Here is a 24,679-nt window from a genome sequence, read left to right on the forward strand (position 1 = left end):
GGTGGATAGAAGGATGGAAGGATAGAAGGATGGAAGGATGGATAGATGGATGGATGGATGGATGGATGGATGGATGGATGGAAGGATGGGTGGATGGAAGGATGGAAGGATGGAAGGATGGATGGATGGATGGATGGATGGATGGATGGATGTTTGGTAGATTAAGGAACAGGTGAACAGAAGGATGGTGGGTGAATTATTTGATGGATGGGTGGGTAAATAGATGTGTGAGGCAGATGGAGACATAGATGGATGGATGAAATGGTAGAAAATTGTCCTTCATTTTTTTCTCATTGTGTTGTCCTTAGGAAAACAGATAAAGATTTTAAAAGACAGAGAGAAAGAAGGAACTTAAAGTAAAATAACCAGGCCCAGGTGACAATTTAAGGAATAATATTCTAGGTCAAGAAAGGAATTTGTAATACTGCTTAGTGGTAGAGCACTTGGGTAGCAGATTCCATTCCCAGCACTGAGGCGGGAGAGGAAAAAGTATCAGGAGAGAGTGGGAAGAAGGGAGTGATGGAAGGCAGGAAGAAGAAGGGAGAGAAGGGAGGGAAGGAAGGAAGGAAGGAAGGAAGGAAGGAAGGAAGGAAGGAAGGAAGGAAGGAAGGAAAGGAGGGAGAGAGGAAGGAAGGCACACCCTAGATAACTGCCTCTTATTCAGGAGGTGAGCTAAATCCTCATCAAGTTTCCTTCTCTTACTACCTTTATTGTTCTTTGAATATTTCCTTGTAGAGAGAGGGAAGGTGAAATTGCAGAATCAAAGATTGGTCCCGGCTTCAAAGGCATCAAGTCAAAGAATTTTCAAATAACTTACTTTTCAGTTAAAAGTATCATTTCTGTTAGACACACCCGCAGGATCCCAGCAGAGGCAGGAAGGCAGTTCCGTTCTGCGCTCCTGATTGTCCTTCTGCCTCTACCCTTTCTTAATTTAACAGGCGCAGCTCTTGCCTGCACTGGGTATTTTAGCTGACCCACTTCTTCGAGCAGCACATTCTAGCTCCGTGCTGATGTCACTAACTTGGAGGCAGGGCACACCTGCGGCCCAGCAGTACCCCTGGGAGCACGTACCAGCGGCCACTCGTCCAGGCTGCTGCAGGAAATCCAGCACCGCCATGGTCACGTTCAGCACGACCTCAGAGACCGGGGAGGACGTTGCGTTGAGTGGTAGCCAGTCTAAACGGTCCAGAGCTGCTACGGAACTGGAAGCAAAACAAAGTCAAGGCAGTGAGTTGGTTGTCAGCTGAGAAGTATCGGCTCCAGATTGACTCATGCCCCATGGACGGCGCTCCGGCTCTGCTGTGAGAGGCCCCGGGCACTGACATGTCAGCATTCCTGGTGGCTACAAAGGGACTCTGACTCCCTGGGAAATGCACTAAGCAAGGGGAAGCCCCTGTCTCCAGACACCTAAGAACGTGGCCTTTGCCGTAGAGCTTGGCTTAGGATGGCCCTCCCAGGGGTGCTATCTTAGGCTCGGCCTTGGGGGCAGCTGACGAGGCCAGCCAGGCCACACATGCTCTTACCCTGGAAGGGCAAATGACTACCAAGTTCAGATAGTCAGTCTACTGCTTGGAGGGAGTCTACTGGGGTGACACGTACGTACCCCAGCCCTCCACATGGTTTCAGCCCATCGATCTGAATATCGGGGTCAATCTGTGGTTTGCAAATTCTCTCACAGAATAAGGGGCTTTGGGGGAAGGGGAGCTCACACATGCATGGTGTTCATTATATTTATCAAAAATCGATATTTTATTTTATAAATAACTCTACCTAAATTTATAGGTCAGAAACTGCATTTAACTGAAATAGGGATATATTTACATTTCAGCAACACAAGACCGTATAGTGTGATTCAAAAAGATAATTTCCCTGTGGCTTCTCATCAAGAAAAATCTCTCATGGAGTATCTGTGTGCTGAAGAAAATTCTGAGACTACAAGATGTATCCTGAAACTGGTTCCACTTGCATATGTTTATTTCCATGAATACAGGTTTTCTTGGAATCATCCCCCCAAAGCAAAGCATAGAGATAAAATTCATGCTGAAGCTGACATGTGTTAACAACTATCACCAACACCTTTTAATTTCAAATTTTTCAGCTCTCAAATCATTCTCAATGCCAGTGTGGGAGCGCATGCCTGTAATCCCAGCACTCAGGAGGCTGAGGGAGGAGGATCATTGCAAGTTTGAGGCGCAGCCCAACACACACACACATACACACACACACTGAAAAGAATATAAACATTGACTAATAAAATAACACTTAGCAGGTGTTGACACAAATAAGTTTAAATTTTTTAGACTATGTGGATTAAAAAGTAGGAAAACCACCATGGAAAGGGTTCACCCAGAAGCTCCCCAGTCACACAGGGTTAGATCCATCACACAAGACCAGCCCAACTTCCTCAACTGTCAACAAAGAGAACTGGGCTTATCGGTCCGGGTGATATTTCAGGCAACTGTAGCATAATTAGCTAAGATTATTAGGTTTATTTCACTGCTCTAATGGTGAAAAACTTAGAAACACACAAAAGTCTAAGGCTAAGATTATTAAGTTAATTGTGGTACACAGAACTTCACCAAACTGGAAGGTTATATAGCCATGAAAAATGATCATTTGAAAACTACAGGAACCCATGAAATGTTAAGGGATAAATGTTAATTTTTTTAAATTAGAGAGAATATGCTCTGAACATCCCTGCAACAAGGCAGGAGATGTCCATTGACAGATGGGGGACAGAGGCACGGGTGTGAGGGCCCCAAGTGTCTGCAGGCGACATCACTGGAGTTTCTCTTTTATCTAACAACTATTCAGTGATGTGTATTTTCTCATTAAAAATAAGCAGAAAAATCAACTCCTATATTTAGTTATATTTTACTTTTCACTTACTTTAAAACTGCCTGGAGAAAGTGCACTATGGTTTGTGTGGCATCTCCCACACGAGCTCTGTTTGTTCCTAGCCTTGGCAGTGAGAGCAGGAAGTCCCAGACATGCGGCTGTTGGTGGAGGATTTCCCACTCTGATATCAGCTCCTCGGTTTGGTTGAGATTCATCTGGTGATGGGAGAAAAGTAACAAAAGTCATCATTTTTGATTTTATAACTGAGAGAAAGAGAAAGACAGACAAACAAAGAGACAGAGAAACAGACAGACAGACCCATTCCACCTGTCACTGTGTTGAACACACAGAATTTTAAAACCATTTCATTAGGGTTTTTCTTTTGGAATTATGAATAACTTTTTTACATAAGTTTCAAATCAAGTCAAAAGATAAAGAGTTAGAAAAATCTACAATTTAAAATGATTATAAAGGAAAGGGAGGTGGGGAAATGAAGAAAAAAGGAAGAGAGGAAGAAAAGCAGCAAAGTAGCAAGTAAAAATAAAGGGAAGGCAGGGGATGAGGGACGGAGAGAAGGAGAGGAGGGGGAGGGAGGAGGGAGGGAAGCAGGAAGTTGGGGAGACGACAGCAAGGAAGGGAGGAAGCGCAGGCTGACCTCCCTGCCAGGAGGAGCGGATATGAAAGCCAAACGCCTGGCTGGAGGGGGTCTGAGCTCTGGGGTCTGGGCTCCCGGAAGCGTCCACTTCACAGGGGAGGAATGCGATGCAGGTGGGCGTGGAGGAGAGGAGTCCACCCGGCACCCCACTGCCCCATCTCTGTGCTCTCTGCTCCGAGCAGGGTTGTGAGCCCCATGTCCACTCCCATCCACACACCCGTCCAGCCCGGCCACCCTGCCTGCCCGCGCTGCCCCACGGCCACTCCCACGGCCTCCCTTTGATCCCCCACAGCCGGGGACAGTGGCTCCTTCCCACTCCCGCACTGCCTCTGCCCTCTGCCTCAGCACCGGCTCCTCTTCCTCTTCGCTGTGCCCCTTCTCAGACAGTGCCCAAGCCCAGTCTCTCCCCGCTCTCTCCCTGACTCCCTCCCTAGATGTCCGCACAGGTCCCCTTCACATTCCTGCAAGCCAAACTGCCGGCCTCAGCTCCAGCCAGGCATCCAGGTGCATCACCCAAGTCAACCCCAGGCCGCTTCCTCCTGCCTGCCCGCTGCACCACCAAGGCCAGCGTGGTCCGCAGCCTCTGACCTCAGAAAGCAGCAGCTCCGAATCATGCATAGGTGAGCTCCATGCTCGGAGCAACGCTCCACTCCTCCCCACAGCCTGCACCACCTTCACCAGCACACATGGCTCTGCCTTCCACGGACCAAGAACCCCACCACCCGCCACCACCTCTGCCCCAGCCACCTTCCATCTGTCTGTGCTCAGCACCATGTCCAGAGAGACCCTCTGGGTGTCCACCTCGTGTCCGCCACCCCTCCCTCACAGTAACCCCAGGCCACTTTTTCCTCAAAGCGGCACCAAAACTGTACAAGCGCATCGCCAGAAATTCTCTGTAACAGAGGTCCCCCGCCGTGACAGCTGGAACTTTCTCAGATCGCGCTACCAGCGCCTCAACATCTGAACGTCACAATCAACCACAGGTCTGACGTGGGCCTCCACCTTGTCCCCTTGACATGAATAAGCACTTCCCACATACTGCATTAATTAGTGCTAAATAAGCTATCAACATCTACTGGCCCTACTTGGAGATAGTAAAATTACCCATCATTAATAATTAATATTGTTTTAACTCTCTTACATTGTAAGGGAGATACATTGTCAGAAAAATTATGGGTCAGAGAATGTTAGGTTTTTTTTTTTTTTCAAAAGGTGTCGCATCCATTTTTATTGTATAAGACATACATGATTGTATCCGTGGGCTATAATATGACAGGCAGTGGGTATCAGAATTTCCCTTAAAAATGCTAATTTGATCATTGCCAGTGGTGCTTCATTCTGTTTTTAAGTTCTCCGGTTGTCTTTAAGACTCCTCGTGTGTGATCCATAATACTTTCCTTTGGATCTGGTGCATCCGAAAGGCTGCAGTCAGGGTATGTGTCCACCGACGCCATGTCAACTGTTCGTATGGTTGTTACTACAGCACACAGGGCAGGCCGCCCCCCTCCACCTCACATCGGGCCCTTATTCTTTCACTTTTCCTCTGGTGGTTTTAGTGCATATTCTTCTTTCCTAAACTAAGTCCTTCTTTGGATCAGGCAGGGCCAGGCACACGCATGGCTGTCGCCACAATGTGCCCACAATGCCAAGGAAGAACCCTCAGGGCCAGGGCTGGACCCTGGCTGCGCCTCCACCCGGCACTGAAGTCCCAGCCAGGTACAGCTCTGTCGAAGGTGCTGACGGTTCCTCCTGCTTCTACCTCCCTGTCCGGCACTGGCCTCCCTACCTGTCCCCAACTATCACAACCACAACTCCATCCAGACCTGGGCACATGTCCCTAGGGCCAGCTGGGAGGGGAAAGCCACACCCACAGATGGCCAGTGCAGTAACCAAAGGCTGCGTGCTCAAGGGGGTCAAAGTTTATGAGTCAGCACACAAATCCCAGGCTCACAGGAGAGTGGCTAGAGCCCATCTGATTGCACCTACAGGCCTCAGCAACTACCTGAGCCCTGGCCAAGAAACTAAAACCATCTCTCAAGTCTGTAGGAAATGTGGCTCTCAAATACGCCTACAACATAATTATTACATAAAATTATCAGATCACTTGTGCTAGGTTTGGTGGTGCACATCTGTAATCCCAGAACTCGGGAGGCTGAGGCAGGAGAACCTCTCTGAGTTCAGGGCCAGCCTGGGGTGCATAGTGAGTTCAAGGCCAGCCTGAACCATATAGCTAGACCCCATCTCAAAGAAACAACAACAATAAATGAAATCATTTGAAAATATGAATTAAATATAAACACAGTGTCTTAAACATAACAGAGGTTCAAACTTTTATTAAGATACTTACTGTTAAAAAACTGGCACCGTAAGAAGAATCTACAATGAAGCAGATTTAAGAGATTAGTTTGATCACAGGCCAAAAAGCAAGTGCTAAGGGACATAGTTCTCAGGTCCAGTGAAGCCCCAAAGCCCCAAGGACAAAGACAGTCACTGAGAGGATGAAAGCCACAGTGCATCCCCGCCGTCCCTTTCTAGACCCCCGGGGACACTACGCAATGTCCTGGAAGGAGATGTAACTGGTAACCCACATCCCCGTGGTTTGCTGCCAGGTTTTCTGGTTCCGATCAGTCCCTGCCTCCTCTAAGAGTGGCGGGCAGCCGAGCAAGGCAGAGGGGCAAAGGGCGAACAAAGAGAAACGAAGAGGAAAGTTGAAGATGGGTCAAAAGTGAAATTATGACTTTTTCAGATTGTTTTCTGGATTACAGCCAGTGAGAACAGACTTGAGTAACAGCGAGTGAAGAACGTGGTGGTAACTGCATCCCAAAAAGTTAGTTCTTCTCTCACAAGCACGTTCTGTTTTTACTTTTTATTCTCTTTAATGGTCTGATCAATCTTGCGTTCTTACATCTGGTCATCCGAGCAACTTCACTGCAGATGACAATGCGTAATATAACAGCCACTGTTAATCCCTATCATTGTGTTCTGAAACCCTGTGTCATTTTTTTTGGCTTTGTTTTGCTTTTGTCTCTGTTGTTGGTGTTTTGCTGTTGTTGTTTTTTTTATTATTATTCTCTTTAAAATAAAAAAGGAAAGAAAAGAAAAAATAAATAAAAATTCAAAAAAAATTTTGAAAAACAAATTTTATAAAATGAACTGATGCCATAATCTAGCTTAATATAAGAACTCCATCACCTGATATTAAAAACTGTTCTCCTGTGTGTGAGTGTACATGTCTAGGTGTGTATGTGTGTATATTGTGTGTGTATATATGCATGTGTGTATGTGTGTATATGTGTGTATGTGTGTATATGTGTATATGTGTATGTGTGTATATGTGTATGTGTGTATATTGTGTGTGTATATGTGTATGTGTGTATGTGTGTATATTGTGTGTGTGTATGTGTGTATGTGTGTGTGTGTGTGTGTGTGTGCACATGCATACCACGGTACTGGGGAGACTGAACCCAGGGCCTTTGCACTGAGCTCCATCCCCAGCCCTTTCATGTTCTTATTTTGAGGCAGGGTCCTGTGAATTCACTAAGTTGCTGGGCTGGGCTCAGACGTGCGCTCTTCCTGCCTCCACGGGCGTGCGCCGCAGTGCGCCGCCGTGCCTCCTCACTCTCATCTTTTGTTCGTACACCTTGGGTCCACCTTGGGATCTGCCATCAGGAGCCACAGCAAGCCGTGCACTGGCCCACCCTGCCCGGAGGGGACAGCTCTGCTCTCAGAAGGACCACCCCCCTGAGGGCCGCCCTCTTCGTTCCTCTGCCAGTCTCTTCACTTGATTTACCTGTGTACACGAAGGGGGGAGATAGATAGATAGATAGATAGATAGATAGATAGATAGATAGATCTGGATCTATATATGCCTCTGTATAGAGAGATAATATATGTGTAGATATATGTCTTTATCTATCTATCTATATATATATAGAGAGAGATCTTTATATATTATCTTTATATACATCTTTCAAAAATTTGAGTTGTTTATTAAGGGTCACCAGGTTTACCAAATAAAAACAATGGATGCCCAGTTAAATTGGAATTTCAGATTTTTAAAAAATAAAAGTCTCTTTACAATACATGTGCACTATTTGGAAACACACATCTTTAAAAATTACTTGTAATTTAAAATTCACGTTTAGCTGAGTCGTATATGGCCGCCATGGACAGGGTCCCCGCGGCCTCCGTTTCTCAGCGGGCACCGCCAGGGCCCAGCACAGGTGAGCTCGGCGCTGGCCCTGTCCAAGGTGCTGAGCCATCTGTGAGCGCCTCATGCCGAGATCGGCGCCCGCCTAACTTCTCACGGATTTAGAAGTCAGAGTGTGAGCCTCTCACAGGAGGGTATGTTTCACAATGAATAGAAATCGGTCCGATCCTAATAATTCCAACAGCTTACGAGCACAGAGAGTTCACCATCCAGGACCAGCACTGGTACTGGTGACACAGAAAGCCCGGCCCAAGCCCACAGGAGGGGGAGGGCCCCGGAGCGTGGGCACATGCACAGATCTCAACAGTGCGGACAGAAGTGCAAGGAGAAGTGGGCGACAGAAGAGAGAGGGGACGGGAGTCTGGAAAGTCCGCACAGAGCAGAGCTGGGAAGGAAACCGCCCCTCAGCAACCCCCAAACCACTACCAGGTTTCGGGATGGAGCTCAGGGGTGCTCTGCCACTGAGCACATCCCCAGCCCTGTCTGTATTTTTTTAGATGGTTTGCCAGGTCATCCAGACAGAACTCAAACTTGGATCCTCCTGCCTCAGCCTCCCTAACTGCACAAGGCACCCTCCCGCACAGGGGAAGGAGGGCCCCATCCCCACTGGCCACAGGGCTGGCCTCATCCACCCAGGGGAGCTCCAGGACTTGGGCACTTCACCTGCATTCCGAGTCCTCTGGCTCCCCAGGGTGGAAAGCTAGGGGTGGCCCCAGGCACGAGCGGGTCACTTGCCTGGTGTCTGGACTCTTTCTCCCCAGAGTTTCTGCAAGTGCTTCGCCTTGCTCGCTGTCTCATAAATGTCCTCGGCCAGGTCCTGCATCTCTTCTAAAAAGCCCAGGCTGTTGACCGTCCTGTCATCAGCAGCAGTTTGGAACCTAAAAAAACAACAACAAAAAAAAAAAAAAAAAAAAACAAGCAAATGGGATCGATGCCGCTCTGGGTCAGTTTCCCCACAGCCTTCGGGTTCTCAGGACCCGAAAGCAAACTGTCTTCTGCTAAATGGCCAGAACCCGGCCCTCCTCCAAAATGAGAACTATCCCTGGAAAGGAAAAGATACAGGTTTAAAATTAAGAAACCGCTCTCACTGCACACATCACCACAGAGCATCGCTTTGGGTACATTTATCAGCCTTTGTTTTGGCAGTCCTCCCCCACACACATCCGGCGTGCGCTGTCCGCGGTGCTGAGCAGGGAAGGGGCAGCAGCTTCTTCTGCCAGAGGAGGGACAGGGTTGGGGTGAGGGCCAAGTGTGAGGTCAGGAGCCCTGGGAAGCTCCCAGCACACCTGTGAGGGTGCTGCTGAGGCCCGAAGAGCAAAACGTCCAGCTGCACAGTCAGGGCACCGCGGGGACCTCGGGGGGCACTGAACAGGCATCCAGGCGCTTCTTGCCACTCACTGAAACCACGATTTGTGGTTCTTTCTGGAACCATCTGGGACTTAGAAGTCTCTGTGCTAAGAACTATGACTGTTCGCTTGGGCCAAGAGATGCCCAGCCGGTGAGGAACGCAGAGCGCAGCCTGACCCTCATTTTTCATCTGTGTCTGTAAATCCTGCGTGCGACCTCACCTCCAACCCACACAGGGCTGTGTAGACTGTTAGGCAGTGTCTGTACAGGAGCTGCCACATGGGGTTGACCATCCCTGAACGTGCAGACTGTCGCCTGCTGTGAGACTGAGGACAGTGAGAGAAGGGCTTCACAGGGACATCCAGCTGCCCCAGAGACCGCCAGCCACTGTCCCACACCTGTGGCCACCTGGATTCCAGGAAGGGTGGAGCTCTGCTGACTGGGACCCCGACAGAGAGAGATAACTCTTTCCTGGAAACAAGACCATTAGCCAGGGTTCCAGAGCCACCAGATCAGGACTGAGGCCATGACCAGCCACAAGCCAATCCTGAACGCTGGCCTCCCACCTCTGCAGGCAGGCCTGTTTGCACCCCAGTATCAAATGTGCCTCCTCAGCTTCCTAAACTGGGCTTTATCCAACCTTCCCTTTAACATCCCCTTAAAAGCTTTTTTTCTGTAAATTTGTGTATTAGCTTCAATTCCATTTGTACTAACCCAAGCATCCACGCTAGTCAGGGAATGGCTGGGGAGGTTGTTCCAGGAACGGAGCCCACATGCAAAGGCCCAGTGGCAGACAGAGGCTGACCCAGCAGGGGTGCAGGGAGTGGACAAAGGAAAGGTGAGCAGAAGGTCAGCAGGTTCCCCACACCTAGTACCAGAAAGGACTCTGCCAAGCACCAAGACAGCAGGGAGCTTGGGTAGCTTTCACCAGGAATGACTTGCGCATTCAAATGTGAGCAAGCTCTCTGTCAACATTCTGTAACTTAACACTGAAAACCATCCCCTCACATCTGGAAAAGAAACATCAAACAATCACAGGAGTGAGCGCAGAAAAGTTATCTCACGACATGGAACAGACATTGTTGATTTTTTTTTAAAAAATCACCGCAATGAGGAAAGAGGAAAATCTTCCACACTGGAGACAACGGCAACAAGAGCAAGCTGGGCAGAAGAAAGATCACTCTCTAAGGAGAAGAAAACAGCGGGGACATCCCAACAACCACGCTCCCACAGTTGTGCCTAATACTACACCTAATACTACACAACCACTAAGGTATCCCTAATGCTAACCAAACATTAAGCCTAACCCTAACCCTAACTCTAACCCTAACCCTAACCCGAACCCTAACCCTAACCCTAACCCTGACCCTAATCCTGACCCTAACCCTGACCCTAACTCTAACCCTGACCCTAACCCTGACCCTAACCCTAACCCTAGCCCTAACCCTGACCCTAACCCTGACCCTAAGTCCTGGCAAGTGCAGGGAGACATGAAGAGGACAGGACAGATGAAGGGAGAAGGAGGAGAGGGACAATCGTCTTCATTCTCAGGGAACATGATCACCGCAGAGTACACTTAAGAGAATCGACTCCACCAAAACTATCTGCTGGAACTAATAAGAGATTAGAATGTGGCTGAGGAATGAGATGTTAAAATAAAAAGTCAAGTATTTCCCTACAGAACAGCAATGAACAAATGGAATTTGAAATCTGAACAGCCCTGTGGCTGCAGGTTAAAAAAAAAAAAAAGTATTCAAGAGGATGAGGGCAAGAAAAGGGTTATTGGTGAAAAGGGGCTTTTTTTAAGGCAGATATGGTGGCTCATGCCTGCAATCCCAGCACTCTGGGAGGCTGAGGCAGGAAACCAGCCTAGGCAACACAGCAACTTGGTCAGACCCCATGTCAGAATAAAAAACAAAAGGGCTGGGTCTATGGCTCAGTGGAAAACTCTGGGTTCATTTCCCAGCCCTGCAAAGAAAGGGGGGCTTTTCATGTAAATCCAGAATTCAGAAGGGCAGAGGCATCAGGACTGTCAACATACAAGTGTTTATCTTTTTTCTACTGATTTGCTTACTGTCTTCTCTGTGTTTATGTACAGTTTGTTTATGTTTGAAAAATAGCATCTTTTATCACTTTATAGAAAGTTTCTCTCCAGTTGACCTGCCTTTAATTTTACTGTCATTTTGCGAAGTTACTCCTAACAGATGAGAGTGTTAAAGCATTTAAAATGCGTATAACTGAGAGTAACGGTGAGCAGAGGAAAATGCTGGAAATGATATAATCTCCTATTCTAGGGGAATCTTAGATAAACAAAAGCTTATGTTTTTGCAAGGATTTTCTTTCATCTTTAAATATAGGGTTCCTAGAAATGTGTTCCTGTAGGAGTGGTTTGTGTGAGGGAGAGACCACCTGGGAAATTTGTTAAAAATCTTCACTCTGGGGGCTTCTTCCCACCCATTCCCACTGGAGCAAGGTTGAGGAGGAAGGGCAGAAAGTGGTCCAAAAACCTGAATTCTAACCCACACCACTTGCAGTTCCAACACAGACATTCCACAGACTGGCCTAAGGTGCTGGGGAAATGGGCACTAACTAGAAAACATAATATTGGTCTGGGAATTTAGCTCATCGGCACAGCACCTGCCTGGCAAGCGCGAGGTTGTGAGTTCAATTCCTGGTACTGGAAAAAAACCAAAAGGGAAAAAAAAGAAAACATAATATTTCTGCATCTTTCTTAGGGCTATAAATGTGCAAGGAAATTTACCAATAAATAGAGAAAATATTCTCATGACCTTAGAAATCACCACTGTGTGCCTGTTTACATCTAATCTCAAACTTATTTTTAATCAGTAGAAGTACTGATTTGAAATAAAGTAGGGAATCAGGTCGTAAGTTGCTGGAGAGCTTGTTAAATTGTCCAAGTGTCTAATAACATTCAGCATATTCAAAAAGACAAAATTACAAAATTGAGAGGAAATTTTTCTGCTTGCAAATTACAGAGCCTTTTACACTTTAATCTTGTCTTTATTTTACGAATTAGAGAACTGTGACAATGAAGTAACAGTTGTCAACAGGTAAATCTACATTGAAAGACAACCAAAGCTTGCATGACAAAGAGTTATAATAAAATCCCTCCCACAGTCATCGAGCTCTCACAAGTAAGAGCGAAGTTAGAGCATGTTATGGTTTGTGTCTGTGTGTCCCCCCAAAGCCTCATGTGGCCATGGGGCAGGCTTTTAGAGTTTGATTGATTATGGGTATGAGAGCTCCACCCGCCCTGGGGTGGATAGTTTGCATATGTAAGGGAGAGGAAGAGGGTGTTTCTGGCCATTTCCTCCCTTGTGTGTGTGCTTGTTGCTTTGCTGGGTTCTGCTCCAGGAGCTGTAGCCCTCTGCCATGTGCCACTCTGCCTTGTAATCTGCCAAGTACGGACTGAAACCTCCATAAACTGTAAGCGAAATAAACCTTTCCTTCCTTAATTTTGGGCGTCAGGTATTTTGTCCCAGCAATGAGAGAAAAGTAACCAAGACAGAGTAATTCCAACATTTATTGATGAATAAAATAAGCTCAGTGGCTTTTAGATCACAGCATTTTGGAGACAAGAAAACAAGAGAGTTTGCTAAATCAGCTATGACTTCTCTGCTGGGGCCTCGCATAAATCAAGAGCAAAATAAAAGATAGAGAACAAGAAATAGAGAAAGAACTTTTGCAAAGGGGAAGAGAGCTAAGAGTCAAGGGAAGGAGGAGAGAGGAGGAGAGGCGTGCTGTGAACATGTTCCAACCCCCATACTGAACGTAGTCAATACATACTTCAAATATGGGCTCACAAAACACTAAAACTAAAAGCAGCCTCTGAATACTGTGACTCTGAACCATGATCTGAACTCTTCTACCCACCCTGAAATTGAGACTTCCCTGGGAAATGGCAGAATTATCAGATTATAGAGACGGATGTAATTTAAGATGAGATTCTCCAGTAACAATGACCTCGTTTTTTTATGTTCTTTTTCTATTATTGCAAAAGTTCCTCAAATTGTCCTTAAGAATGGATTATGAATTACCACTAACATGAGAAATGTTTACAGAAGAAAGAAAAGCGTAGAAAATCCTTGATTAAAGGGTGGGGGGTTCCTGCACACAAGGGAAAACCCAGCCCTACAAGGGAAACAGGCAGAGCAGCTTCTCATTCCTGAGTCTCGTTCCGTGTTTGGTCTTCTATCCTGTAGTGCTTGGCCTTGCCACGGAGGGAAGATTTGCAAAGGGAAGATCTACTAAAGGAGCCTTTGAATGCAGGACAAGAACAGGCCTCTTGGCAGAGGTGACTGAATGTCTTCCTCAGCATCAAACCAGCACCAGGGACCAGCTCTCCAACACCGGGGACCACGATGTCTCACCTAGGTCACTCACACAGTCCCTGAGAGATCTGAAGATGCAGAACAGGGAGGAGCCTCAGACATCATTACATAGGCTCAATTTGCAGATGGAACTGAGACCCAGCTAGAGTTTCCCTGAGGTCAAAGTGCTTTGCAAGCAGTGTCACTCTTAGAAAACCATCCTGAAAATAAGACCACCATACTGTGTGCCTAGGAGGGGCGGGCGGGGTAAGAGTCAGCCATGCCAAGAAGGAAGGGGACAAGCAACAGTACGAGCCATGCAGGTTGTGCTGCATTCTCGGCTCAGCGCGACATTAATAAGCAAGCAGTGCATGGGGAGCCAGGACTGTTTTCCCAGTGTTTCTTCAAAGACCATGTTGCCACGGAGCGACAAGTCTGCAGGAGAACACTTACTTTCCACCCTGCAAGCCGCACAGAAGAATGACGCGCCCATCATTAAACAAGCCTACTGTTCATCACATCTCGGAGCGGAGCACCATTTCTCACTGAGACCTCTGCAAACTAAGAGCTAAATGAACATATCCCCTTTCACTTTGTTGTTTTTTTTTTTTTAAAGACAAAAGGAGGGAAATATTAACAGACATACAACATTTTACAACATCACAAGCACAGTACAGACAATACAGAGTTACAAACAAAGTGGTAGGGAATTAACAATGGTTGTTGTATTACATATTGATATCTTCAAAGTGGCTTCTCATGAAAACAGATATAGACATGCAATACTGGTCAACCAAAGACTCATTGACAGTTTCTTTCAGCATAGAAATAGAAGACAGAAAACAACCATGTTAACTATCATGTATATACATACATACAAAATTTCTCCTTCTTTCCCTTTTCTTTTCCCACATCCCACTTGCCCTTTACTCTTCAGCGGTTTCCTATCATTTCACAGTGTCTATCATACCTCCAAGTTTAAAATAACTCTTTCAAGGTTTACACTAGTGAAACAATGTGGTGCTTGCACATGTATGTTTGATTTATTTCACTTATGAGTATGGTCTCTAGTTGTGACCATTTAAATATAAAGGCCTCAAGTCTATCTTTCTTTATAGCTGAGTAATATTCCATTATATAAAAGTACCACAATTTTCTTATCCAATCCTCGGTGGATGGACATTTGGGTTGCTTCCACATTTTAGCAATTACAAATTGTGCTGCTATGAACATAGGTGCACATATATCACTGTGATATGATGTTACAGCTTGGCAGAAAGTTTGTCTGCATTTTGCTCATGTCCAGAGACATTGCCTAAGACTGAGATTAAAGGTGGCAGACTAATTAATGTGGCAGAAGAAATTTCAAAGCAGCTGAATGTTGAGGCAGTGGCATGGCTGCTGTTGGGAGATTTTAGCCAGATCTATGTTGTGAATCAAGGGTGAAGAGCCCAGCAGAATTATTTAAAATGCTAAGAGTTTGGTCAGGAAGGAAGTTCCAGTGAAGTTGTGGGCTGCAGAGATAGAGTTGAGGAGATCCTGATTTCTGAAAAGGAACAAGAGCATATAAAAGATGCCCTGAGGGCATAACAAGAAGCAGCAAGTCTCCACTCTTTGCAGCCTCAAAACTACAAAAATAAAAGACTTTGCTTTGAGGAGAAAGCCCCAGGGTTTTGGTGACCTAAGGAAGTTGTTCCTTGTGATTCGGTTCACAGGCATTGGACCCCAAAATTCAGCTGTGAGTGTGAAGTCAAAGGTGCAGTGGATATCCCAGAAGATTGGAGAAGCCAGGAATGTGAATCATCTGAGGAAAACTGCAAGGAAGGAGCAGATCAGGCCTGAGAGAGAAGCCTTGGGAGCTACAACCTCTGACCATGCCATAAGGGCAGAGACACCCAAGACCTTTGAAGTTCACATTTTGCCACAGATTGCCAGAGATGCTGGAAGTGGAACTGAGGGATTTAGTGTTTACTCTGCTGGATTTTGGTCTTGCTTTGTTCCCATTCTTTGCTATCCCCATTTGTAGCTTTTGGAATGGAAATGTTTATCTTGTGCCATTGTCTGCTGGAAGTGTTTAACTTTTGTTTCACTTGTGAAGGGGCTTGAAGCTAAGAGTTCGCCATAAATCTCAAAGGAGTCTTTGGGCTTGGAGTTTTCAGCAATGCTGAAACTTAGGAATTTGCCAGCTCTCAGAGATGGACTAAATGCCTTTTGTATAAAGGAATATGCATGAATCTTTAAGGGGTGCAAGGACAAAATGCCATGGCTTGTGTCTAGATGTCCCCCACCAAATCCAAAAGAAGAAAAGAAATATGCAAACATTAATCAAAAGAAAGTGGTTTTAGGTGAGGCTTATTCAGAGGTGGCTGGATCTAGAGTGTGATCCTGGGATTAGGATGGGTGTTTACTAAATCAGTCCCCTGATTGGTTTGGCTCCACCCTAATCCCAGGTAGCCTGAATACAACATAATGGATGAGAAGAGCCTTGTTTTCTCCCTTGCTTGCTTACTTTTGTTGTCTTCAACTTGCCAAGCCACCCTGCTTAGGAGCCAGCCAATTATACACTGAAACCTCTACAGACTGTGAGCTTTGGGTGTCAGGTATCTTACAGCACCTGTTCTCCCTGGAGCTGAGATAGATGACAACACAACTACCATGACCTGTGAAAACGTTCCCATGATGGCATTTCCAGACTCTGTTCTGGAGAAAACCAGACACAGAAATCTCAGCCTTTCCCCCTGACAGTGTGGTCCTCACCAGGAGTGGCCTGTTGCACTCTGGCAGTGCAGGGAAAAATCTTTGAAATTTTCCACGTTCCATCACTGTTGGTAAATCCTTTTACCACTTGCAGCGCCAGGCTCTCACTCACCTCACCTCAGGCAACAGGAGTGGTGGGATCGTGCCTTTCACTGCACCTTTTACTAATTTTTAATCATGAGTTTACGACTGGAGTAAATTCTTGTTGAGTTAGGACTGGGTCCAACACAGCCAGATGCAAAGGCAGGACTTATCTTCTCAAGAATGCTACTGGGGATGACACATACTGCTCCTCCCTCTGAGGAAGAGTCTGAGGGGGTGTTTTCCCAAGAGGAGGTCCCCAGGCCACCCAGCTGCTGCCCTTGTCCACCTTCCACCCAAGGGGAACTTCAAGGAGGAAGTGGCTTTTGAAATGTGTAATGAAACTGGGTTCTTAAGGAAAAGGAAGTTGGGGAAATGCCCATCTGAGGAAGGAAGGTAGCAATTCCTCGGGACTGTCCTCCTGTCCACAGACACGCCCATCCCCAGGTACAAACTGATCCTTGAAAGGAACCAAACCTGGGTTTCTTGACACTTGGTTTCTTGACTTCTGTACAACAAATCCCTAACCCCAACCAGCCCAAACAGAGGCTTCACCCAAGATCTTTCTTTTTGTATTTTACCTTTTTAAATTTTTGACAGAGTCTCCCTAAGTGACTATGTTGCTCAGGCTGGGCTTAAACTTGTGACCTTCCTGCCTCAGCCTCCCAGAGTTGTTAAAGGCCTAAGTACAGGAAGGTAAAGATTATAAGACTGTACTGTATAATTTTAATATAAAGTATAGAAAGCTGAAAAGTGAAAAGAAGAAAAAAATATGCAAACATTAATCAAAAGAAAGTGGCAAAGTCTATGTAAATATCAGACTTCAGAATAAAGCATATGGCCAGGGATAAAGAGGTTATGTATGATTCCATAACATGTATTCTGCATATTATGTTGTATGTTGAATACACATTAATGTTTAACATCATGTATAATATTATATGTTTACATTAATATCTATAACTATCACGTCATGACAGGTAAACCAGTGGAAAAGATGTAATAATCCTGATATGAAAATATTTACATTAGCTTTTCAAAATAAATGAAGCAAAACCTCATAGAACTGCAAACAAAACTAGAAAAACCCTTTATTATTGGACATTTTACTTCCTTTTGTTGGTAACGCATAGCTCAGATAGACAGAAAATTAGTCACGATATTGATGATCTGAACAGCACTGCATCAAGAGCAGAAGGCAAACAGCCTCTTCAGGGCACATTCAGTATTCATCATTCTTTCAGAAAACTGACCTCAACAGATTTCAAAAAGCTACAATCAGATGGAGTGAGGTACCAAACCACAGCAGAATTCATAAGTCCAGGATTTTAGGAAAAGCTTCAAATATTTAGAAATCAACCATCTGACCAACAAATAACTCATGCATCAAAGATGAAACCACCATGTACATCAGTTCATATTTTAGACTTGAAGCAAATGAAAACCCAAGATTTCAAAATTGCTGGATGCAGTCAAGCAGGACTCAGAGAGAAGTACATAGGGTTTGGAACCTGTGTCAGAAAACATCTAAACTCAGTGGTTTAACATACATAACATAAGTAAGGTAGGTAAAGGAGAATACATTACACCCTCAGAAAAGACATAAAAGGCACCCAAGAGAGGAAAAAGTAAGACTGCATTTTCAGATGATATGATCATGTATGTATAAAATCCTAGGGGATATATTTTAAAGCACTAGAAATAATGGCCTGCGTTTTTAAAAATCTAAACAGAATATGAAAAAAAAACACAAACTACTGGGGAATAAATTTCACACAATACACATAAAAGTGAAAATGATAGGAGTATTCCTAAGAGAATCCAGAAAACTTAAACAAATGAATGGTTCTTATGGATTGGAAGACTCTTTTTGACCAATCTGTACATTAAATGTAAATCCCTAAAACACCTCACTATCCATGTGCAAAGGAATAGAGTCAGACCTCCTCCTCACCCCATACCCAAAGGCCAATTCAAAATGAAGCACAGTCCAAAATGTTAAGAGACAAAACTATTAAATTCCTAGAAGAAATCTTAACAGTCAGTCTTCATGATTGTGCCTTAAACCAAGCCTTGTAGATACGACGCCTGTGGTGGATTAACTAATCCTAATACTGAATGTGACACTCAGCTTCTAACACTCAGCCAAATTGAGTCAGTGTGGTGCTGGGTGCGAAGGGCCCACCTGAGGATTGCTGCCAATGGTAAAAAGGAGAATTGGAGGGGAAGATGCTGCACTGTTGATTCTCTGGGAGAAGCTTGCTGTGCTGGTTTTTCTGATATGAACTCGGCTGTCACCATCAGAGGAGCTCAGGTCCTCGCTGTCACTGAGGATGGCTGCAGTCTCTTCAGGGGAGCTTGGGTCCTCACCTTGAGAGTCACTTCCTGGCTCCTGATCCCTCAGCCTGCTGGCACAGATCCTTCCTCCCCTGGTGCAGACTTTCTAGATTCTACCACTGAGCTTTGGGCCCTCCCAGTGCACACACTCTGTCTGCAGACTGCTCTAGTGCTGCCCAGTACGTCTTTATGGGGAGACGCAGGGCCTCTCTTCTCTGAGGAGAGGTGGCTTGCATGGTTCTGGATTTATTTCCAAGCCCCGTCCAGGAGTCTCATGGAGCTCAAAGGGGACTCATTCCTACTGAGTCTCCTGCCCTGTGTGGTCAGCATGCATGGTTTAATTCACTTAGATTTTCTTCACGTCTCTCAAGGTGAGGTTGTAGTATTTTTCCATGGAGATCAGGAATACCTTTTGTTAACTTTTCCCAGTTACTTATATATTTTGTATTGTTATTAAAAATACTACTCTACCATCTCTGTAGCTACCTGAGGTTATTTCTCATTTGATTTTTCTGTAGAGCGTTGTTCATCTGCTTTGTTACTTCTGTTGTCAGCACTTCAGAGAGTCCAAGCAGGTGGCCTTGGAATTCTACCTCGTTTCCCCCTGGATATGTTTTTGGTCAGCTGGAGTCTCAGGTTGCATCTTCTCACTTTCCATTTTTCTTAGTTTAATTCCTGGGTTGATGCTTGCAAACTGTGTATGTCAAGTAGCTTTATTGCTAGTCTTTAGAACCCTTAGGGAATTACTACTCCGAGAGGTCTTCCAGGTATAGCTGGCTTTTGGATTGTGAGTCTGTTGCAAGATCCTACTTCTTCAACTTATTGAGGATGAGTGGTTGCTGCCTACTTAGCCCAGACCCTGGTTCTTCGGCACTGCCTATACTACTATTCATGACCCTTCAGCAATGACCCCTCAGTCTTGGTATACCAGGAAGAACAACTGATTAGAACAATTATGTCACCTTGGCTAAAGTGGTACAATCAGCAATAACAATAGCCTCAAACACAGCCCAGAAAGTGACAAACTGTGGTAACTATTTACCACCTTTAACCATTTGAACTATATTTGTGACTATATAACAAAATCTAAAACAAACCAGAAAATTGTATACAGTAAATAAGCCCTCAATTTATGAATTTTACCCTTAGGGGAGAAAATTTAAAAGGGTTAGGGGATAAATGGAGAAATAGCAGAAGAGGAAGAGATTAGAAGTAAGGCTGGAGGACAAAGGAAGATCACACACACTTTGGAAAACTGGTGAAGAAGACAGGAGGGGAAAAGAGAAGGAAAAAATAAAAACAAGAACAGACCGAACAACAATGACAAAAAAACTAGAAACCATGTTCATGCTCATATAAACACAAGAATGAATAGTCAGGAAAAACCAAACCAAAGCAAAATTAAAAACAAGAAAGAAAAAATAAAAGAAGAAAAAAAAGTCTACTTGGCATGTCTGTGTTATCACTGGTAGACAACATGGGCAGACACAGTCCAGATCCAAGTTGAGTAATCCCAGCAAGCCAGCTGTGGATATTAGTGGGGTATTAGATAATCTCAACAAGCTGCACCTTTAGTTCCGCTGAAGTTCAGGCTGGTTTCTGGCTGTGAGGCTGGAACTAGACTTGTTCAACCTGCAGCACTCCACGTGCCTCCTGCTGGCTGGAATTCAGCCCCTTGACCTCCTGATGACTTGAACTTGGCAGCCTCACCTTGACCCTGGGAGCTGCTCGATGGAGTCAGCAGTTGCTCTGGGTTCCAAGCTCAGGTGGCCCCCCTCCAGGATGGCTCCTGGCCAATCCCCCACTCCCGGGGGACATCTGAACCCAAACAACTCAACAGCCACTGCGGTCAGCTGAGTCCACCGCTCTGTTCCATTGGCACATTTCTTCATGGAGGCCTCGGGGTTGGCAGTAGTCATCATGCATCTGCAGGTTCAAGCTGCCCCTCACACACAGTGAGTCCAGGCTCAAGGAGAAAGCACCACTTGCCACCTTCTTCCTTGTTGAAGTCTCTCTGTTCACTCTCCTCATGGGCTTCAATTCTTGCTTCAGATCCTTGCTGGGTCTTGGGGACCAACCTCCCTCCTTATTTTCCTCTTGTAGCTATATTCCAGTGTCTTCACATCAAATCTTGGAAAGGCTCTTTCTCTACTGTTCACCACTCTGCTATCTTCACAGAAGTCTGGTCTGACTTATCTTTTGAAGAGCAGAGGCTTTTCTTTTTTCTCTTTCTCTTCCTTCCTTCCTTCCTTCCTTCCTTCCTCCTTCTTTCTTTCCCTCCTGCTGTTCTGTCCTTCACTTCCCCTCCCTTTCCTCTCCTCTCCTCTATCCCTTGCCTTCCTGTCTGTTGGGGATTGAATCCAGGGCCTTTGCACTGAGCTACATCCCCAGGCCTTTTTACCTATTTATTTTTTTGAGACAAGTTCTTGATGAGTTGCCCAGGCTGGGCTTGAACTTGCCATACTCCTGCCTCAGCCTCCCAGAGCACTGGGATTGCTGTCCTTCCACAGTCTGTGAGGATTCAATTTCTCTACCTCTTATTCTTCTGTTCTTTAGATTATAGGTACCCAAGATATAAGTCTATTATCAGATGTATGACTTTTGCACATTTTTCTCATTTTGTGGGTTATTTTTCATTTTCTCGATTATATTCTTTGAAACACAAATTTTCTAATTTTGATTAATCCAATTGACTTTTTCTTTTGCTGTAATGCCTGTGGTGTTGTAGTGAGAGCTTGAAAGGACATAGATTTTATACAGGACATAGGATTTATAGGATTATTTCATAATATTCACCTGAAGAGTCAAATACAGAAGAGTGGCAGAGATCCGGCCACACACTAGAGACCCAAAGAATCCAGCTGAGGGCTTGGGTCCCATGGCAATGTCCTGCACGAGTTCAGCTGAAGACCTGCTGCCCATGGCAGTGTCCTCCACAAGTTCAACTGGAGGCCTAGAGCCCACAACAATGTCTTATGCAAGTCTGTATCAAGGATCTGCACTGGGAGGGCCCAAAGCTCAGTGGTAGAATCTCAAAAGTCTGCACCAGTGGGAGGAAGGATCTGTGCCAGCAGGCTGAGGGATCAGGACAGGGTGCTGATCTTTGGCTTTGGACTTTCACCAAATTCACAGCTGACCTGATGGGAAACAGATGAGAGATGGCCGTGTGCCAGTGGCCAGGTCTGAAGCCAGAGACCAGCTGGACAGAGCCTCCTGTGCTCCTCTCCTTCTCTTTCTCTCTCTCTTCCCTCTTTGCTCCTTACTGTTTTCTTTCTCTATTGCATCTTGCATTCCTCCCATCTCATCCTTGGGCACTACAGGCCACAAAAAGGGGCGGCAGTGAAGATGCAGCTGACAGTAAAGGCCCTGAGTTCGACCCCCAGGACACCAGGAGGGAGGGGGAGAGTATTACCTACCTGGGGGAGGCACTAGGTCATAAGTGGGGGTTTTGGCGAATGGGATTAGTGAGTGAGCCCCAGAGAGGGCCCTTGAGCCTCCATCATGTGAGGACACACTACAAGTTACCATCTGTAGCAAAAGGGTCATGACCAGACGCTGAATCTGCCAGTGCTCTGATCTTGGGCTTCCCTATCTCCAGAACTGTGATAAATAAATATTTCTTTCTTATAAGCCACCCAACCCAGGTATGGTGGTGCACACCTGTAATCCTAGCACTCAGGAGGCTGAGGCCAGAGGCTAACTGTGAATTTGAGGCCAGCCTGGGCTACATAGTGAGTTCAACTGACCCTGTCTGAAGAAACAAAAGCAAAACAAAACAAAACAAAAACCCTCTGTTATAAGCCACCCAGGGTAGGACATTTTGTTAAATCACCCAAATGGACGAGCACCATTTATAAATACTGTGTTTAAAATTATCTAGATACTTTTTATTATCTGCTTATAACTAAAAGCTGAAAGATAAAGATCTTATGCTTTAATATGCTCATGACTTTGTTGATCATCTACAAAAGTTAAATACTTTTAACATGTAATGGCACTGGGTAAACATTCCCATCCTAAAAGGGAGGAACAGGAAGATGCAAGAAATCAGACAAAACCAAATGGAAGCCCAGCAGGAAGACAGCCCAGCTCCACATGGAGCACCCAGGGCAGGTTGTGGTGACAGACAAGCTCCAAAGGGTTTGGATGGCCTTACTGCCTGTGGCTTTTCTTTCTTGCAGATATTTTACGTTTTTGCACTTCCAAAATGTTAGTGTCCAGTGTACCTTTATTTTTCCTTTTTTGGAGGAGGCGTACAGAGGATTGAACACTGAGCTACATCCTCATCTACCCACTCCCCTCTGGAGACAACTTTTCACTAAGCCTATACATTGTTCAGACTGGACTCACACTTGCCATTCTGCTGCCTGAACTTGTCAAGGTATTGGGATTACAGGTATGCACCACAACACCTGCCTTACTTCTACTTCTATAGCTTCATACACATTCCTCTCAGGAGCACACTGTCTAACCTCCTCTGAAATTTGAGTGGAAGCCTTCCTGACCCCACAACTCTTGCATGTTGTATGCCTGAAAAACCAGTAGCATGTGAATGATACCAAAGCCTGTCACCAGCTGGAGCAGTATGCTAGCCCCTATGGACCAAGGCTACAGTAGCCTCTGAATGCCTGAATGGCTGAACTGGAGAATATTCTTTCCTAGGTAGCTATGAGCAAACAAGAAACCCTGGGACTCTCTTTTTAAAACCAGCTCTTTTAAAGGAGCTTACCCATTTTACAATGAGGAGTCTAGCTAAATTTTGAGCTGCCCTTTATTATTCAAGTGTCAAGTACTTTTATAAAACGGCTACTAATCTTTTTAGCAAACATATTCTCCCCAGCCCTCACTTCATAAGTAGTTTCTTTATGGCCAAGCTGCAAATTTTTTATATCTTTTGGTTCTGTTTTTTGTCTCTGATTTTTACCATAGATCTTGCTAAAAGCAGCCAACAGTACCCATGCCACGGCCTAAATGTTGAGCTGGTTTAAAGTTTCTTCCACCAGATTAATTAGTTCGGCACCTTTAAATTTAGCCTTCTGCAAAGTCTCAAACCATGGGCACAATGTACACAAATTCTCTGTCAGAATGTAACAAGCAGGGCTCCTCGTAATCTGATTTCCAGAAAAGTTCTCATGCTCATCTGAAACCTCTTTGCCTGGTCTTTCTTGTCTGCATTCCTATCTAGCCCTGACCGAACTGTCTGTTAAACTCTGCTCACAGCCTTTTAGGACTGATTTTTCAAGCCTTTGAAGACCCCTCTCACAAAGCAGTTCCAAATGCTTTTCAACTACATGGTCAGATATGGTTACAGCAATGACCTCACTTCTGGTACCAGTTTTCTGTATTACTCTTTCCCCCTGCTAGACCAAAAGACCCAACACCCGCTACTTCAAGAACAAGAAATTTAACTCACAGCTTAGGGGTTCAGTCCATGGTCGATTGGCTCCCAGGCACAAACAACATGGCAGAGCAAAGCTGCTCAACCCACAGCAGCCAGGAAGCAGAGCAAGGGAGGAGGATGAGGGACAAGAACTGGGTCTTCCAACTGGTGTGATGACCCTCCTCTTCTGGCCAGCACCCCCCCCCCAGTAGCACATTCAGCTGTGAACTCACCAATGGATGAATCCACTGGTGAATATAGTACCCCTGTGATCCAGTCACGTTCTGAAAGCCCCAGCCTTGAACACCTAAGACTCTAGGGGGAACATTTTAGATCTAAGCCATGTCAAGGTAGTGTGAAAAAAGAAAGAGGCAACTGACAACTGCTTTCATCTGATCTCAGGTGGGGGCAGGACCCTAGGCAATGGCACCATAGAAAAAGCCCAGGAGGCCACTCAAAGTGGATAAACCCAAAATAAAAAGTTAGCTAAGCAAGTAGTTTTGAAGTCAGAGTTTCAACCTGGAGAAAACAAACTATTACATGCAGTTGACATTGCTCACCACCACTGATGCCATGAATCTTGAAACACAGTGCAAAGTCCTCCTCATAGACCCTAACAATTAGCTGGAGCCTTTATCATTGACTATGAATTTAATAAAACTGATTTTTGTAGCTCTATATTCCGTACCTTCTACAATCCCTGCCCTGTCCCAAATTATTAAAGCTGAACTAAACCTATGATG

At 45.4% G+C, this 24,679-nt stretch overlaps 1 protein-coding gene across 1 annotated transcript in view; it reads right to left on the reverse strand.

Moving 5' to 3' along the window:
- The window catches only part of Abca13 (ATP-binding cassette, sub-family A (ABC1), member 13), a 363,756-nt gene that overhangs the window by 322,137 nt on the left and 16,940 nt on the right, over nt 1-24,679 (reverse strand). The window contains exons 4-7 of the mRNA XM_013520510.1: nt 8,439-8,581; nt 5,841-5,869; nt 2,890-3,053; nt 1,072-1,202 (exon numbers count right to left, since the gene is read on the reverse strand). Coding sequence (XP_013375964.1) covers nt 1,072-1,202; nt 2,890-3,053; nt 5,841-5,869; nt 8,439-8,581 — 467 coding nt within the window. The remainder of the gene's footprint in view (nt 1-1,071; nt 1,203-2,889; nt 3,054-5,840; nt 5,870-8,438; nt 8,582-24,679) is intronic.

This window comes from Chinchilla lanigera, unplaced genomic scaffold (assembly GCF_000276665.1).
Source record: "Chinchilla lanigera isolate Chin_1 unplaced genomic scaffold, ChiLan1.0 scaffold00055, whole genome shotgun sequence".
NCBI classification, from domain to species: domain Eukaryota; kingdom Metazoa; phylum Chordata; class Mammalia; order Rodentia; family Chinchillidae; genus Chinchilla; species Chinchilla lanigera.